The sequence below is a fragment of the Orycteropus afer genome, unplaced genomic scaffold, assembly GCF_000298275.1.
Source record: "Orycteropus afer afer isolate SDZICR_OR568_19922 unplaced genomic scaffold, OryAfe1.0 scaffold00044, whole genome shotgun sequence".
NCBI lineage: Eukaryota > Metazoa > Chordata > Mammalia > Tubulidentata > Orycteropodidae > Orycteropus > Orycteropus afer.
Window position 1 is genome coordinate 3,436,352 of NW_006921631.1, and position 16,501 is coordinate 3,452,852.

The window sequence follows — 16,501 nt, forward strand, 5'->3', positions numbered from 1 at the left end:
CCCAGGGAGACAGCTCAGGGGGCAGGAGTGCATGGAGAGATGGACACTGGGAAGAGGTGACTGTCGGGAGGAAGTGGGAGGGGAGCTGTTTCATTGTAGTGAATTGTGGTCAATGTCATGAGACAAAGTGTATGTGAACTGCTGTATGGAAAGTGAATTTGCTCTGTAAACTTTCACCCAAATCACAATAAAAAAATTAAAAAGAAAAGAAAAAAACTGTTCCATTGCCTCTTTGCTAGCTTCTGGTGGTTCCTTGGCAATCCATGGGGTTCCTTAGCTTTGTATTAGGGGAAAAGAGACCCCAAATTCAAACAGGTTCAGTAGAGGTACTTTTACTAAGCCTTGGACAGAACAAAGACAAAGACAATCATCCTGGATGAGGGAAATCATCAGCATGAGAAAGCTGAATGGAGTGTGCTGAGTCATGGCCATGTGACTAATTATATATGATATTTTTAAAAAGGGAATCATCACAAAATCATGATTGGTGGTAAATAGATTCATCATTGTTGCAGGTGGGACTACAGCAGCAGGGAAAAGACTGTGATTGGCATCTGAACTTATGTCAAGCCTGAAAGTGGAGTTAGAGTTCCCGTTGCAGACCACAGTCTTCCAAAAACCAAGTGCTTTAAAATTTAAGCTCTCATACACAAGGCACTTCTGGGTAGGTTCAAACTGCCAGCCTTTAAGCATTTAATCATTTACTCAACCCATGGTTGACCTCATATAAATTTTCTTGATAACAAGTTCTGAATTTGGGGTCTCTTTTCCCTATTTCCAAAGAAGGTCACATTTACATGTACAGGAGTTAGGTGCAACATATTTTTTCAGGAGACACAATTCAATTAATGTTGTTATGTGCCATCGAGTCGGACCTAACTCATAGTGACCCCTCCTTGGGTTTCCGAGGCAGTATCACTACAGAAGTAGATTGCCTCATCTTCCTTCCAAAATTCAATTAATAATACCAACTAAATATATTTAAACCATAACAACACTGCAGTGAATTGGAAGCAGAAACAGATATGCAACCACAACTGCCTTTCACTGAGATTTTTAAAAATTTAAAACTCTGCCACTCTTCTCACTAATTATTTTTGGAAAATAGTAATTTTTTTTTTCACCAAAAATACTCATATTAAAACTGAAAGGATTTATGATTGTTATATTTAAATAAACAGTTTTATATTTTCTCAGTTTTAATTTATAAATATTTATAGATACTTCCCATATATAAAAGCTCTTTAGAGTTTTACATACTTTCTAAGAGTATAAGAGTCCATGAGACCAAAAACCTTAAGGAATTCTGGTTTACAGGATGAAATCAAACCTCTGTATATGGTCCAAAAGTCCCTCTGTCATATGGCTTCTGTTATGTGTCCCGACTCTTCTCCTTCCTTATTTCTCTTCCACATTGTTTTTCATGAAATGGAAATACTTGACTTTTCTCCAAAAGACCATGCTATTTTCACATCTCTGTACTTTTGCTCAGTGATCTTTTTCTATGAATGTATTTATTTTCCTTTAGCTTTTTGTTTGACATACTGTCTCCCAATGCCACTTGGGAATTTCATCTCTGGTAAGCTCTTTGTTTTGAATTCTACTTTATCTTAAATAATATAACAACTTCAGTTTTCTTAAAAGGAGTTCTGGTTGGGTAGTTCTTAAAGCATTTGACTGCTAATGAAAAAGTTGGCAGTTTAAACCCACCAGCCACTCCATGGAAGGAAGATGGGGCAATCTACTTCTGTAGAGATTTACCACCTCAGAAACCCAAAGAGAGTCACTGTGAGTTGGAATTGACTCGAAGGTAGTGGGTTTTTTTTTTTTTTTTTTTAGCTTTTTTTAAGCTTATTGTTTTCATGATACATCTTTTATTCATCTATTAACACATTGAATCCATTTACCTGTGTATTTATATTTAAAGTTGGTTTCTCCTATAGTCAGGTCTTACTTTTTTATCAGTCTGAAATTTCTTCCCTTTTTTTGTGGGAACTTCCAGTCTGTTAACATATACTGAAATTGTTGATATGATTGGTTTTAGGTCTTTTTGTTTTTATTTTTCCCTTAGGTAGTTTGGATTTTATGTTTCTCTTTTCTTTAGGATTTCATTTTAATTTGTTCTTTTTCAGTGTCTATTTTACTTTAGCATGTGACATCATCACATAAGGAGCCTGATAAAGCAAAGATTTCTGTCAAATTACAAATTAATAATGAACTAAAGTATAAAACTAATAATATTTAAGTTAACAGCATCCATGTAACAGATGTTGTTTACCAAAACTAAATCACCACATTTGATATGAATATGGTACAGACTGCTTTACTAGGTGTGGGTCTGTTCTACTATGGTGACTCAATAGTCCACCACTTTTCTGTTTCTGAACATTTGAGAAACTTTTATGTCTGCAGCATGCTATGATATCATTGGACCTTCACTTGGTACAAATGTATTATTTGAGAAATAGATCTGCCTCTGTCTTTTTCTCATTCCTCAGCCTGCTGCAATTAAAACAGCACTACTTGACCACAGTTATATACAAGCATTTCTCACTTTACAAATGACCGATTCATGTACAACAACCCATAGTTACAAACCAATTCCATAAACCTATTACATTAAAAGTTCAAGGTACATACAGTAGTTCATAACAACAAATGGGCATTACTTTGTGACACAAATCAAAACATTATTATTACTATATCATTATGTTAAAGATGTTTTAGTGTATCTTTAGTGTTTTTTTATGCATAGAAAGGTGTAATACATGATATATATTAAGACAGACATTTGACAAAGTGACGTTAAGTAGGAACCCCATCTCACTCTTCCCACTTATGTATAAATTTGACTTAAAGACAGACAGGAATGTTTGTGGTCTGGGGACTGCCTGTAGTAAATAAAAACGCATATATGCATATTCGGCACTAAGACAGCTTAGTGATTTAGGGTCCCTAGGTGAACATTTAGATTAAGAGTGGTGTGTGTGTGTGTGTGTGTGTGTGTGTAGAAGAGAAAGAATCTTAATTGACTTAAAAGAAAGAAAATTAGAAGATTTTCATACAAAACTGATGGTCTCAATATCAGCCGTAGACCTCCAATCTACAGACGTTGTTAGGAAGATAATTCATCTATGGGATAAAGACCAATTCTGTTATCAATTTGCATTTGACCTTTTTTCCTTTTCAGCTTTCCCCCCCTTTCTTCTTACCATCATGTAAATGTGCTCACAGTTTCCCAATTTTTGCTTCTCTCCTCTTGTTCCCTGGCTCCTGTATTAGCCCAGCTATCTATAGGCTTTAAGGCCTGATGTATGTTCTTAATTTCCCTTGAAATTTCCATTCACCTCTTCAATATTAATTTGATTTTTCTTCTCTTTTGATTTCTTCCTTTAAACACCTTCTGTATCTAGGGCTTTGACATTTATTTATATTTTTTTGTAATGTATTGCTTTAATTTTTTGTCTGTGGTAAATATATATGTACCAAATTGTTAAGTCTTTTCAATATTCTTCACATGTGCAATTCAGTGACATTAGTTATGTTTTTCATGTTTTTTAACCATTATTTATTATTTGATTTTCATTTTCACTAGCTCATTAGACTTCAGGGTCCTTAATGGCAAAAAAGAATATCTTAAAAGTTTTTTTACATTATTCTTGGGGCAGTTGTTGATATTCTTGAAGCACTTACCGTTAAGTAACTTAAATGATTAAATGTAATGCTCAGTGTTAGGGATTTAGTTTATCCTACAAAAAAAAAAAAAATGTGACTTCTTTATATAGAGTATAAGCATAGTGCTTTGATGTAGAAAAATTTACATTTCTAAGATACTAAAACACCTTAGAAATTTTGAACTCCTTTTTTCTGCATTTACAGGACTGCTTGGAAAAATCCTGATGGCTATTCGAGATGCAGGTTTTGATATCTCAGCTATGCAAATGGTAAGTAGTTTGCAATGAATTGTCATTTATTAAGAAATTTTTAAGTAAGTTTTTAAATATTTTATATTGAATTTCTCTGTGTACTCATGAATTCATCTCATTAAAAATAATTTTTATTGAAATCACTTTTATAATAAAATTTTTTAATGATTTTACCCATATAATCTTCCATTGGGAAAGCTAATATTCACATTTATAAGATAAATTTATACAAATCCTGGAACTTTATTTGCAAAATAAATAAATACTGAAAAATATATTCAGTCCCTATAAAAGTAAAACAAAAGAAAGCTGGGCAGTTTTAGTAAGTTTTCTCTCCTCTGGATTTCTGACTAATCAGAGAATGAAAGAAGAGAATTAGTTCTGACCTACCTGTTCCCTCACCAGTGTCTTTTGCTGATTTCTAGATTTTTGCCTTAAGACCTTCCTTGGAGTGACCATAGTTCAGCCCCCATGTTGGCAGTTGTTCTGCTGGATCTCCAGAGCTCACACTTATTTAAATTGCCCTACTGACACATTTCTAGGAAACCCTTCTTAAAAGAAACCACATCCACTTCTGAAGAGGCCATACCTTTGTGCTGTCCTCACTAATACTTTTGACAAGAAATCAGATACTGTATTATTATATGAATCAGATAAACAATTTGATATGTTCAGTATTTGAAGGCTAGCAAGTTTATACTATTTTCGTAGTGAAATACCAAAATATTCATTTTAAACCGATAATTTATTTAACCAGTATTGTTTATATTCACTTTTTCTAAAGAGGAATTGCTTTTGATTTCTGTGAAGTCTCAGCATTACTCAAAATTAAGGGTCAGGGTCGAACACTAACTAGGTCTGTCCATTTCGTGTCCCTGGTTTTGGGAATATCTATAAACCAAAAAATGTCTAGAAATATCAACCGGTTTGAAGAATTATCAGGCAAAACTTAAACATTGTCTTAGTTATCTAGAGCTACTATAACAGAAATACCACAAGTGGATGGCTTTAACAAACAAGTTTATTTTCTCACAGTTTAGGAGGCTAGAAGTCTGAATTCAGAGCACTAGCTTGAGGCAAAGGCTTTCTCTCTCTGTCGGCTCTGGAGGAAGGTCTTTGTCTGTTCGGTTTCTGCTTCCTGGTTCCATGGAGCTCTCCATGTGTCTTGGCATCTGTTTTGCCCCATCTGTGTTTAATCTCTATATATTAGAAGAGATTGACTCGAGACACACCCTACACTAACCCTACTTCATTAATGTAACAAAGAGAACTCATTCCCAAATGATATTATAACCACATGCATAGAGATTAGGATTGACAATGCTTATGTCTTGGGGGACACAATTCAATCCATAACAAAGACTGAGAAGAAAATTGATATTTGAAGAATATTACCTACAAATAGAAAAACATTGTTAACCAGAACTTTCTAGAGGTGACCTAAGCCCATTTAAAATAATTGGGGAAATTTTAGCTTTAAATATTAACTTCATGTAAGATCTATAACATAGCATAGTGATTGCCCATACATAGTAGTTGTTTGTCTTAGTTCTCTAGTGCTACTATAACAGACATACCACAAGTGGATAGCTTCAACAAACAGAAATTTATTCTCTTACACTTTAGGAGGCTAGAAGTATAAATCCAGAGTCCCTGCTCTAGGGGCTCATTGAAGACCCGTTGACCTTGGTCTTCAGCTCTGCCTCTTATTTCAGGCCCACTGGAGCTAGAGGCATCTCCTGACTCAGCTGGCTGCCGGCTGCTGAGGCTGCCAAACCCAAGGTCAGCAGGTAAAATGGCACAGTCCCAAGATCAGCAGGCAACACAACAGGCCAGGAACAATCCCAGATCGTCAGGCAACATGGCATACCACTGGTTTAAGTCCAGGAACTGGAGATGAAAACTCAACCAAATGCAAGTTCCAAATGTGCCAAAAGCTGGAGACCTTTCTCAAAGCTTCTTACATACTGGAAACAGGCCATACCCCGAAGGCAACTACTTAGCTGCTCACAGCAGATTCCATAATGGAGTTGATTATACCACCTTCTGTCTCATTGTGAGGATAACCACATCCAGCTGCCAAGACACTCAAATTGATGGCCCAGACATGCTGACACACAATTTTAAATACCACAGTGTTCAATAAGAAAAACCAAAAACAAACCAAACCCACTGCCATCAAATCAATCACAACTCATAGTGACCCCATTGGGTTACTGAGGCAGTAAATCTTTAGAGGTAGATTGCCCCGTCTTCCTTATGTGAACTGTCTGGTGGATTTGAACCACTAACCTTCTGGTCAATATAGTCAAACAAATGCCTTAGACATTGTGCCACCAGAGCTCCTTCAATAAGAAAAAGAATAATAATAAAAAAAAATGATTAACTGAATTTTAGAGAGAAGTCCTGGTACATGTGGTGCAAGTACACTCATGGATATTTTTTTCAGTCAGAAAAAGCTGAATCCTGGGTCAGCTGCTTTCTAAGAATGTGACCTCGGCCAAGTTTCAAGCATTCTTATCTTCAGTTTTTTCATATATGTAATGAGAACATTTTTATGCTTCAGTGAGTTATTCTGAGGATTAAATGAAAGAATCGTGCATAATACTTCACAGAGTTTCCAGCACAAATTCCAAAAGAATAAATGATGTTTTCTGTTGTTATTCTACTGTATTAATAATACAAACAAAAAGTGTGGATATAGCATAAAACCCTGAATATAAACAGAATTCCCTGTCTATAATAGTTATGTTGCCTGTTAAGATAAATCCTCCCGGCTTGAATATTGTTTCTGTAGACAGAAATTTCAGTGACCTTTACTCCTGCCAACAATAAAGAAGTAAAGTATGGAGAGAATTCTGAAGCTTTTTTTTTTTTTCTTAATTAAGGTCTTGGTTCTTGAGACCCTATAATTTAATTTTTTCCAACTAAATTTGAATCCAGTCTTTATAAGAATGAGGTTTTGCATTCTTATCTCATAAACATATATTGTCTCAAAAAAATTTTTTTGGAGAGGACTTATATAAGCGCTTTATTATGAACCAGATTAAGAATTTTCCCAAAAAAAAATGATTGAGGGGAAAAAAGTATTATTTTCACCTCTTTTAATATGTTTTCTTGTGCCAAAAATCTGTCAATAAACAACATTACATTGTATATAATTCTTTTATTTTGTATCTAGGATGAAGTTTTATTCAGAGAGAGGTATACTATAGTGGTTAAGAGTATGATCAGTGGGATCAGATTGTCTGAGATGGAATCTGTAAATTGAAGATATTGACTCTGTCTTGATCATAGGTTTGTTGTAAAGATTGAATGAGTTGGTGCATACATAGAAACTAGAACAATATCTGATATATTAAGTACTCAATAATTGTTAGCCATTTGTATTATTGAGGTAATCTTTAATAATGCTTTTCCTTCAAAGAGTATTTAATTTATGAGAAGTTTATATGTTCATGTAAAAACAATATATCCAAGAGATTATAAAAGTTGGTGCTAAATATTTTTCTTTTGTTGATTGGATTATTCATTTATTTCTTTGATATAGTTTAACATGGATCGGGTTAATGTTGAAGAATTTTATGAAGTTTATAAAGGAGTAGTGACTGAATATAATGTAAGTATTGAAGTGAATGTAAAACATTGGTACCAAAAATAACTTTTGTATCTTAGGGGTCTCAGTGTAATATAGAATCATGAAAATACTCCTTAAATAGTCATAGTTTGCCAGCTGACCATACTAGCTGACTGAGGTGTTTTCTTACCTGAGAATCAATGGATAGTCTTGAAAAATATGATAGTTTAATATATGAAACAAATATAGACAGATATGTAAACAAAAAACTTGCTGGATGTTGACACAGTTTGACATTTTCTGCGAAGTTTATAATATTCTGAGAGGGGAGAACTATTCAAAGTGTTTTAGAAAGTTAAAAGCAAATAGCTCTTAAGCTTATAATATAACTGCACAGCAAAACTTAATACCTACTTTAAAGACACAGATGCTGATAGAATCACTTGAAAATGTGACTGAGACTGAAGAAATAATGGTATTTAAGAGAAGTTATTCAAAGGGCACTGAGATGTATCATTGGAAACATGGGACTATATTCAAATAAGTCAAATCTTGCTCCTTAAAATAGCAAATAGTAGGTATTTGATAAATGTTAATTTCCTTCCCCTCCTCTTTATCAAAATATCTGAGACACACTTGTGCCAAATCCCTGCCCATCATCCATGTTGTTTTCTATAGTTTTGGTTATTCTTTTTGCATATGTAATAAAATGCAGTATTCATGACAAACTAGATACCCCTCTACTTACTTCTCATTCCATTTCCTGTCAGCCTACCTTTAGAAAGGTATAATGTGCTTCTCATTTATAAGAAATGGACTGAGCTTTTATCTTACTTTACATAGTAAAGGACACTTAGGAAATATTTTATTTTGTATCTGGCATATTGGTAATGTTCTATTCTTCTATAGAGACTAGAGTTGTTTTCCTTTTGTTGTAGTTTATCAAACTTTAATCTCATCAGCTTCTTCAATTTAGAAGTATTCCTGCTCTTTTCTTAAATAGAAGAGATTTTAAAATATGATCTTATAAACCAAGATAGAATCTATTAAATTTTCCTTCTTTTCTTGGTTCTATTAGACTTTTAAAAATATATAGTTAGAAGGCCAACTACTCTCATTAATTCCTGTTACAAATATACCATTGATGTTGAGTTTTTTCTGACACATAGAAACCCTATAGAATGGAGTAGAACTGCCTCACAGGGTTTCCAAGGCTGTAAATCTTTAAGGAAGTGGACTGCCACATCTTTCTCCTAGAGAGCAACTGATAGGTTGGAACCTCCAACCTTTTGGTTAGCAGCCTAGCACTTAACCACTGTAGCTGAATGGATGTGTATTTCCCCTATGAAATCAGTAGTTTGGCTGATAGTAGCAATTCCATTCCTTAATACTGGGATAGCTAGAATGGTTGGTTTTGATGTCTTCCCTCTATGTAATTTTCTCAGTAAGGTATTCAGTATAGTTACTATTTAAATCTTATTGTAAAAACAACAACAACAACAATCAAACTCACTGCCGTTGAGTCAATTCTGATTCATAGAGACCACCATTGAGTTTCCTTCCATGAAGCAGCTGGTAGGTCTGAACCACTGACCTTCTGATTAGCAGCCAGATGTGTAGTAATACTAAAAAAGCCTACCTAGAATAAAGAATATGTGGGTTCTTAGGAAGTAAAAAGTTACCTTATTGCAGAATGGGAGCTCTGGTGGTATAGTGCCTAAGGCATTTGACTGCTAACCAGAAGGCTGATGATTCAAGCCCACCAGCCACTCCCTGGAAGGAAGGTTGGGCAATCTACTTCCATAGAGATACTGCCTCAGAAACTCAAGGAGGGATCACTATGAGTCGGATCCGACTCCATGGCAGTGGTTGTGTTTTGTTTTGCATTATTTCAGAATAATTATTAGTTTTGTGAGTAATTTTTGGTAATGCTCATGATTATTTAGGTTTAAACAACTTAAAATAGACTTGCAAAATGGCATCTAGTCAGTAGTCCTCACATTAATACCCTCTAGCATCAGAGTGCCTGAGAAATTAGGTGCGGCAGTTTGAAATAGGGATTCTGGTGCTTTGAACAGCTCACTGAGAGTGCACCAAACTCAGGGGAGTAGGATTAGAAAGGAGAAAGGGGCAGGGTAAAAATAACAAAAACAGTAGTCTCTCCTGCAGAACACCGACCAGCAGGCGAGAAAGGCCATTGGAGACTTCCCTGGATTAAGGAAGGAGATGCACCATATCAGTATACCAGCACTCACCCCATGGATCTACCTTCAGCTCCTGCCTTTATCAGTAAACTTGAGTCTGCTGGGTGCAAGCGGGCACTTCCAGCACTGCTGAAACCCAAGCAGAGACCATTAATGCCATGAGTGGGCGGGCCCTGGGAGGAACTCCCACAGTGGATTGCAAGAAAGGGCTTGGGCCAGCTTTTTGGCATGGTGGGGCCAGTGCTTGACTTTGTCGGTAATCTTGGGTCCACTGGGTGCAAGTAGGCATTTCCCTCCACCCAGCACCCCTAAAACCCAAGCAGACAGATCATTGGTGCCACAAGTGTGCAGGCCCTGGGAGGAACTCCCACGTTGGATCATGGTGTGGGCCGGCACCACAAGTGCACAGGCCCTGGGAGGAACTCCCACGGTGGATCGTGGTGTGGGCCAGTTGTCTTGGGTCGGCTTTTTGGCATGGAGGGGCCTTGAGAGTGGGGTTTTAGCATGTGTCTGAGCCTGGCGAAAAGTGGTGACCCCCTAACAACTGGAGGCTTTGCTGAACTTGAGCTGCGGGCCTGTGAATAACAGTACAATATCATCATTAGCAGCCTGCTCAAAGCCCTAGAAACTGCCCCTAGCAACGTGGAACTTCCCTTCTTTCTCTCTTCCACTCCCACCTTCTCTACCAATATCCTCACTCATCCAACAGAAAAAAATCATATTCAGCCACCATAATATCTCCCAGTCAAACTTCCCCCATATCATGAAGGAAGAAAAGAATATTTGTCCAAGAAGCTCATAGAACCCCATACAAGGTAGATCCCAAGAGAAAAACACTGAGGCTATAAACACTTGACCAAACTCTCCAAAACAAAGACAAAAAAAAAAAAAAATTGCAAGTTGCCCGGGACAAAGGAAATATTATTTATAATAGTCAAACAGTTAGGCTGAACTCTGATTACTCAGCAGAAACCATGAAGGCAAGAAGGCAATGGGACAGCATATATAAAACACTGAAGGAAAAGAACTTCCAATCAAGAATCCTATATCCAGCCAATTATCCATCAAACATGAGGGCAAAATCAAAGCATTCCAAGACAAACAGAAATTAAGGGATTTTGTGAAAACCAGACCAACCCTACAAGAAATGCTTAAGGAAGTCGTTCCAATAGAGAACCCACAACAAAGATCAACAAAATCAGGATACATGACATCAACACTAAAACCAAATCAGAAATAGAAACTCAAAATAAGACCATAAAATATTGTACACTAAAAATCAAGGAAGACAATCTGCACATGACAACAGCCACTAACCTATTAGAGGGAATAAAACTTCTAGGTATAAACTTCCAAATGAAGAGGAAAACAGGACAATGTCTTTATAGAATACACTATTCTAAAGATGTAGAGAATAGAATGTACTCCAAGGTAACCACAGAGAAAATTAACAAACCCCCTAAGCAAACCCAGAAGGGAGGAACACATATGGGTTTAATAAGCACAAAACCACCAATAAAGAAGAAAAGAGAGGAAGCATTTGATAACAAATCAAACTCAACACAGAAAAGTATATAGACCGAGAAAACACCAACAACATGACAGTAAAACACAATAGAAAGACAGCAATCAGTTCATATCTATCACTAATTACACTCAATGTGAGTGGACTAAATGCACCAATCAATAGAAAGAGAGTGGCAGACTGGATAAGAAAAGAAGATTCATTGATATGCTGCCTATAAGAGACCCACCTTAGACACAAAGATAAAAACAAATTAAGAGTTAAGGGGTGGAAAAAAATATATCAAGCTAACGGTAATCAAAAAAGAGCAGGAGTGGCAATGTTAATTTCTGATAAAATAGACATTAAGGTGAAAAACATCATAAGAGACAAGGAAGGACATTATATAATGCTGAAAGGGTCAGTTGACAAAGATGTTATGATAATAAATATGCACCCAATGAAAGTGCTCCAAAATACGTGACACAAATATTGACTGAATTAAAAGGGACAATAGATAACTCTACAATAGTGGTAGGAGACATCAACACACCACTTCCAAAGGGGGACAGGTGAACTGGAAAAAAACTCAACAAAGATACAGAAGAGCTCAACAATACAATCAACCAACTTGACCTCATAGACATATACAGAACATTTCACCCAACAAAAGTACAATTCACATTCTCTTCCAGGACACATGGATCCTTCCCCAGAATAGATCATGTAAGGACGTAAAACAAGCCTCAATAAATTCAAAAGCACTGAAATACTGCAAAGCATCTTCTCAGACACAGTGCTATAAAATTAGAAATTGACAACAGGAAGATCAAGGAAAAACCATCAAACGTGAAAGCTGAACAATTCACTGCTCAAAAAGTACTGGGTAACAGAACAAATAAAAACTGAAATAAAAAATTACTAGAAACAAACAAGAATGCAGATACAATGGGACACAGTGAAAGCAGTACTCGGAGGACAGTTTATAGCAATAAATGCATACGTCAAAAGAGAGGAAAGAAGCAAAATCAACACTCTAACTTATCAACTCCAACAACTAGAAAAAGAACAATAAATGAATCCTACAGTATCTAGAAATAAGGAAATAATAAAGATCAGAGCAGAAATAAAAGAAACAGAAAATAAAACAAAATCAACAAAACTAAAATCTGGTTCTTCAAAAATATTAATAAAATCAATAAAACATTGGATTTAACAAAAGAAAGAGAAGATCCAAATCACAAAAATTGTAAACAAAAGGGTGTCATCACAACAGAACCAGCTGAAATAAAAAAGATTCTGACAGAATATTATGAAAAACTGTACCCCAACAGATTTGAGAACCTAGAAGAGATGGGCAAGTTTCTAGAATCACAAGACCTACCTAAACTATCCCACTTCAGAGACAGAATACTTGAACAGATCTATAACAAAAGAAGAAATTGAGTAGGTCATAAAAATACTTACCACAAAAAAGAAAGTCCTGGCCCTGATGGCTTCACTGGAGAAATTTACCAAATACTCAGAGAAGAGTTGACACTTATGCTACACAAGCTATTCCAGAACATAGAAGAATACTCCCAAACTCATTTTATGAAGCAACCATAATATTAATACCAAAACCAAGGAAAGACACCGTTAAAAGGGAAAACTACAGACCAATATCCCTCATGAACATACATGCAAAAATCTTTAGCAAAATCCTAGCCAACAGAATCCAACAACATACCAAACAACTAAAGACACCCTGATGAAGTGGGGTTCAAACCAGGTTTACAAGTGTGGTTCAACATCAGAAAAAACAATGTAATCCACCACATAAGCAAAACAGAAGAAAAGAACCATATGATTATATCAACCAATGCAGAAAAGACATTAGATAAAATCCAACACCCATTCCTGTTCAGAACTCTCAGCAAAATAGGGATAGAAGGGAAACTCATCAGCATAATAAAAGGCATATATGCAAAGCCAACTCTGGTAGCATAGTCCCTAAGGCACTTGACTGCTAACCAGAAGGCTGGCAGTTCAAACACACCAGCCACTCCTCGGAAGGAAGGTTGGGCAATCTACTTCTGTAGTGATACTGCCTCAGCAACTCAAGAAGGGGTCGCTATGAGTCAGGTCCTACTCGACGGCATGTAACAACAACAACAACAACAATGCAAAGCCAACAGCCAACATCATTATTAGTGGAGAAAGACTCAAGACTTTTCCCTTATGAATGGGAACCAGACAGGGATGCGCTCTATCACTACTTTTATTAACATTGTATTGGAAGTCCTGGCCAGCACAATATGGCAAGAAGGAGAAATAAAAGGCATACAGATTGGCAAAGAGGAAGTAAAACTATTTGTAGACAATATGATTCTGTACATAGAAAACCCAAGGGAGTCAATAAAAAAATACTACTGGACCTAATGGAGAGGTTCAGCAAAGTGGCAGGATACAAGGTCAACACACAAAAATGAGCTGGATTTCTCTACACCAACAAAGAGTCCTCTGATAAATAAGAGAAACAATACCATTTACAATAGCTACTGACAAGATAAAATATCTAGGAATAAACCTTACCAGGGACACAAAAGACCTATACAAAGAAAACTATAAAACCCTGCTACAAGAGACAACAAGGACACTAAATAGATGGAAGAACCTATGTTGTTCATGGATAGGCAGATTGAATATTGTGAAAATCTCAGTTCTTCCTAAAGCAATCTACACATTTAACATAATCCTGATCCAGATTCCAACAAAAATTTTTAAGGACGTGGAAAGGAAAGAGACCTCGGATAAGCAGAGCACTTCTGAAGAAGAATAACAAAGTGGGAGGTCTCACACTCCCGGATCTTAAGAACTACTATTATACAGCCACAGTAGTCAAAACAACATGGTACTGGTACAATGATAGACAGATAGACCAATGGAACAGAATTGAAAATCCAGATACAGACCCATCCATTTATGGATAACTGATCTTTGATAAAGGTCCAAAGCTCATTAATTGAGAAAGAGATGGACTCTTTAACAAATGGTGCTGGAAAAACTGGGTATCCACTTGTAGAAAAATCAATAAAAACCCATACCTCACCCCATACACAAAAACAAACTCAAGCTGGATCAAAGATTTAAATGTAAAACCTAAAACTATAAAATTCATCAAAGATAAAATAGGGGCAAATCTGAGGGCCCTAAATATGGCATGAATAGACTATCAAGCATAACACAGAATGCACAGGAGGTAGAATAGAAGCTAGATGACTGGGACCTTTTAAAAATTAAATGCTTAGGTTTATTGAAAGACTTTGTCAAAAGGGTGAAAAGAAAACCTACAGATTGGGAGAAAATATTTGCCTATGACATATCTGATAAAGGACTTATCTCCAAAATCTATAGAAAACTTCAACACCTCAGCTCCAAAAAGACAAATAACCCAGTTCACAAATGGGCAAAAGACTGGAACAGACACTTCACCAAAGATGATATACTGGAGGCCAACAAACACATGAGAACCTTCTCACGATCATTAGTCAATAGAGAGATGCAAATCAAAACAACGATGAGATATCGTCGTACCCCAGCAATAATAGCAGAGTTCAACAGGTCAGAAAATAACAGATGCTGGAGAGGTTGCAGAGAGATTAGAACTCTTGTGCACTGCTGGTGGGATTGTAAAATCATAAAACCATTGTAGCATACGGTATGGCATTTCCTTAAAATACTGAAAATAGAAATACTATTTGACCCAGCAATTCCATTACTAAGAATATATCCTAAAGAGGTGAGAGACAGTGCACAAACAGATTAATTTCAGGCTACACACTGATGTGGGGAAGGGGAGGGATGTATGGAAGGAGTCTGAGACTGCCATGATAACATTAGGAAAAGGGAGGACACTGAATTGTGCACATAGGAGATAGATGACAGATGCTAATACCAACCAGTGTGTCCACAATACTGCATTACCATTAACACCAAACACCAGGCTACAGATAAACACATGAACACCAGAGATGGCCAGATAGGGGTCAGTGAACAGGAGTATACTCTACACCAAGGAGAGATTCAGTGCAGGTAATCTGCACAGGTACCAATGATACACAATCCTTACAGAAACAATAGAAAACAGACACAGAGCAATCCCTCAGACACCCAGACACTATGGGAGAGAGAACCAACAGATCTACCATCTCAGGACCATAGTACTGGGGGACACCAGACTCAATTGGCACAACAAAATACATAAAAGCCTTGTTCCTTATCCTACACTGGTGAGTGGCGACTGGGGTCTTAAAAGCTTTCAAGCAGCCATCGAAGATGCACCTAATGGTCTCCTAGCATCAGAAGTGAAGAAGAGTTAAAAAATAAAAAGAAGGGCATTTGGAAGCAATCAGCCCTAGGACACTGTGGCCCCTGAGACCAGAGGAACTAGATGGTGCCCAGCTACCAATGCCAACCACTCAGGAAAGGATCAAATATGGAGATCCTGGATAGAGTGGGTGGAAAAACGTGGAACAAAATCCTAAAACTCAATAATGACCAGAATTACTGGTTGGATGGAGTCTGGTGAGATCCCCAATACTATGGCCCTGGAGTACATTCTGCACCTAGAATAAAACTCACTCCCAGCAGTGGCTCTTAGCCCAGTAGTTAACAAGTTGTACTTGTAGACCACTCAGCCCATGAGGATGCACCCACATACTCTATGGAATTACATCTCTTGGAGCAATAGACCACGAGGCACCAGAGGAGCAACATTCACATGGAGGTAATGCAGGACAGACAGGAGTGCATAACTATGAAGTGCATAGGGGGAGGGTTACTGGGCAGGGAGAGGAAGAGATTGGGTTAGGGTTGAGCATGGTAAATGGGGAATGAAACTAAATGTACATGTAATGTTGAATGTAAAATGAACTCTTAAAATAAAATTTAAAAAAACCTACAACTTAAATATTTCAAATCATTACTAAATAGTGACAATCTGTTAATGGGAGAATACACTGGAAATATGAGCCAATAGATACCATTATCCAGGTATCTTTATGAAATATGACTGTATTTATGATAATTTCACCAGCCACTGTTCAGGGGAAAAACCTGGCTATCTGCTCCCATAAAGATTATAGCCTAGGAAACCCTATGGAATACTTCTACTCTGTCCTATAGGGTTGCTATGAGTTGAAATTGACTCCTAGAACAAAGCAACAGCAACAACTGTATTTATGTCACATAAAATTTTGTTTAAACTGAGAAAAACTATTTCCTTGTAAACTCTCCCCGAAATAAATAA

The 16,501-nt window shown here is 36.6% G+C and overlaps 1 protein-coding gene across 1 annotated transcript in view; it reads left to right on the top strand.

The window, feature by feature from the left end:
* Positions 1-16,501, top strand: part of NME7 (NME/NM23 family member 7) — a 329,140-nt gene that overhangs the window by 150,038 nt on the left and 162,601 nt on the right. Inside the window, exons 7-8 of the mRNA XM_042780527.1 lie at positions 3,880-3,944; positions 7,477-7,545. Of these exons, the coding sequence (XP_042636461.1) occupies positions 3,880-3,944; positions 7,477-7,545 (134 nt within the window). The remainder of the gene's footprint in view (positions 1-3,879; positions 3,945-7,476; positions 7,546-16,501) is intronic.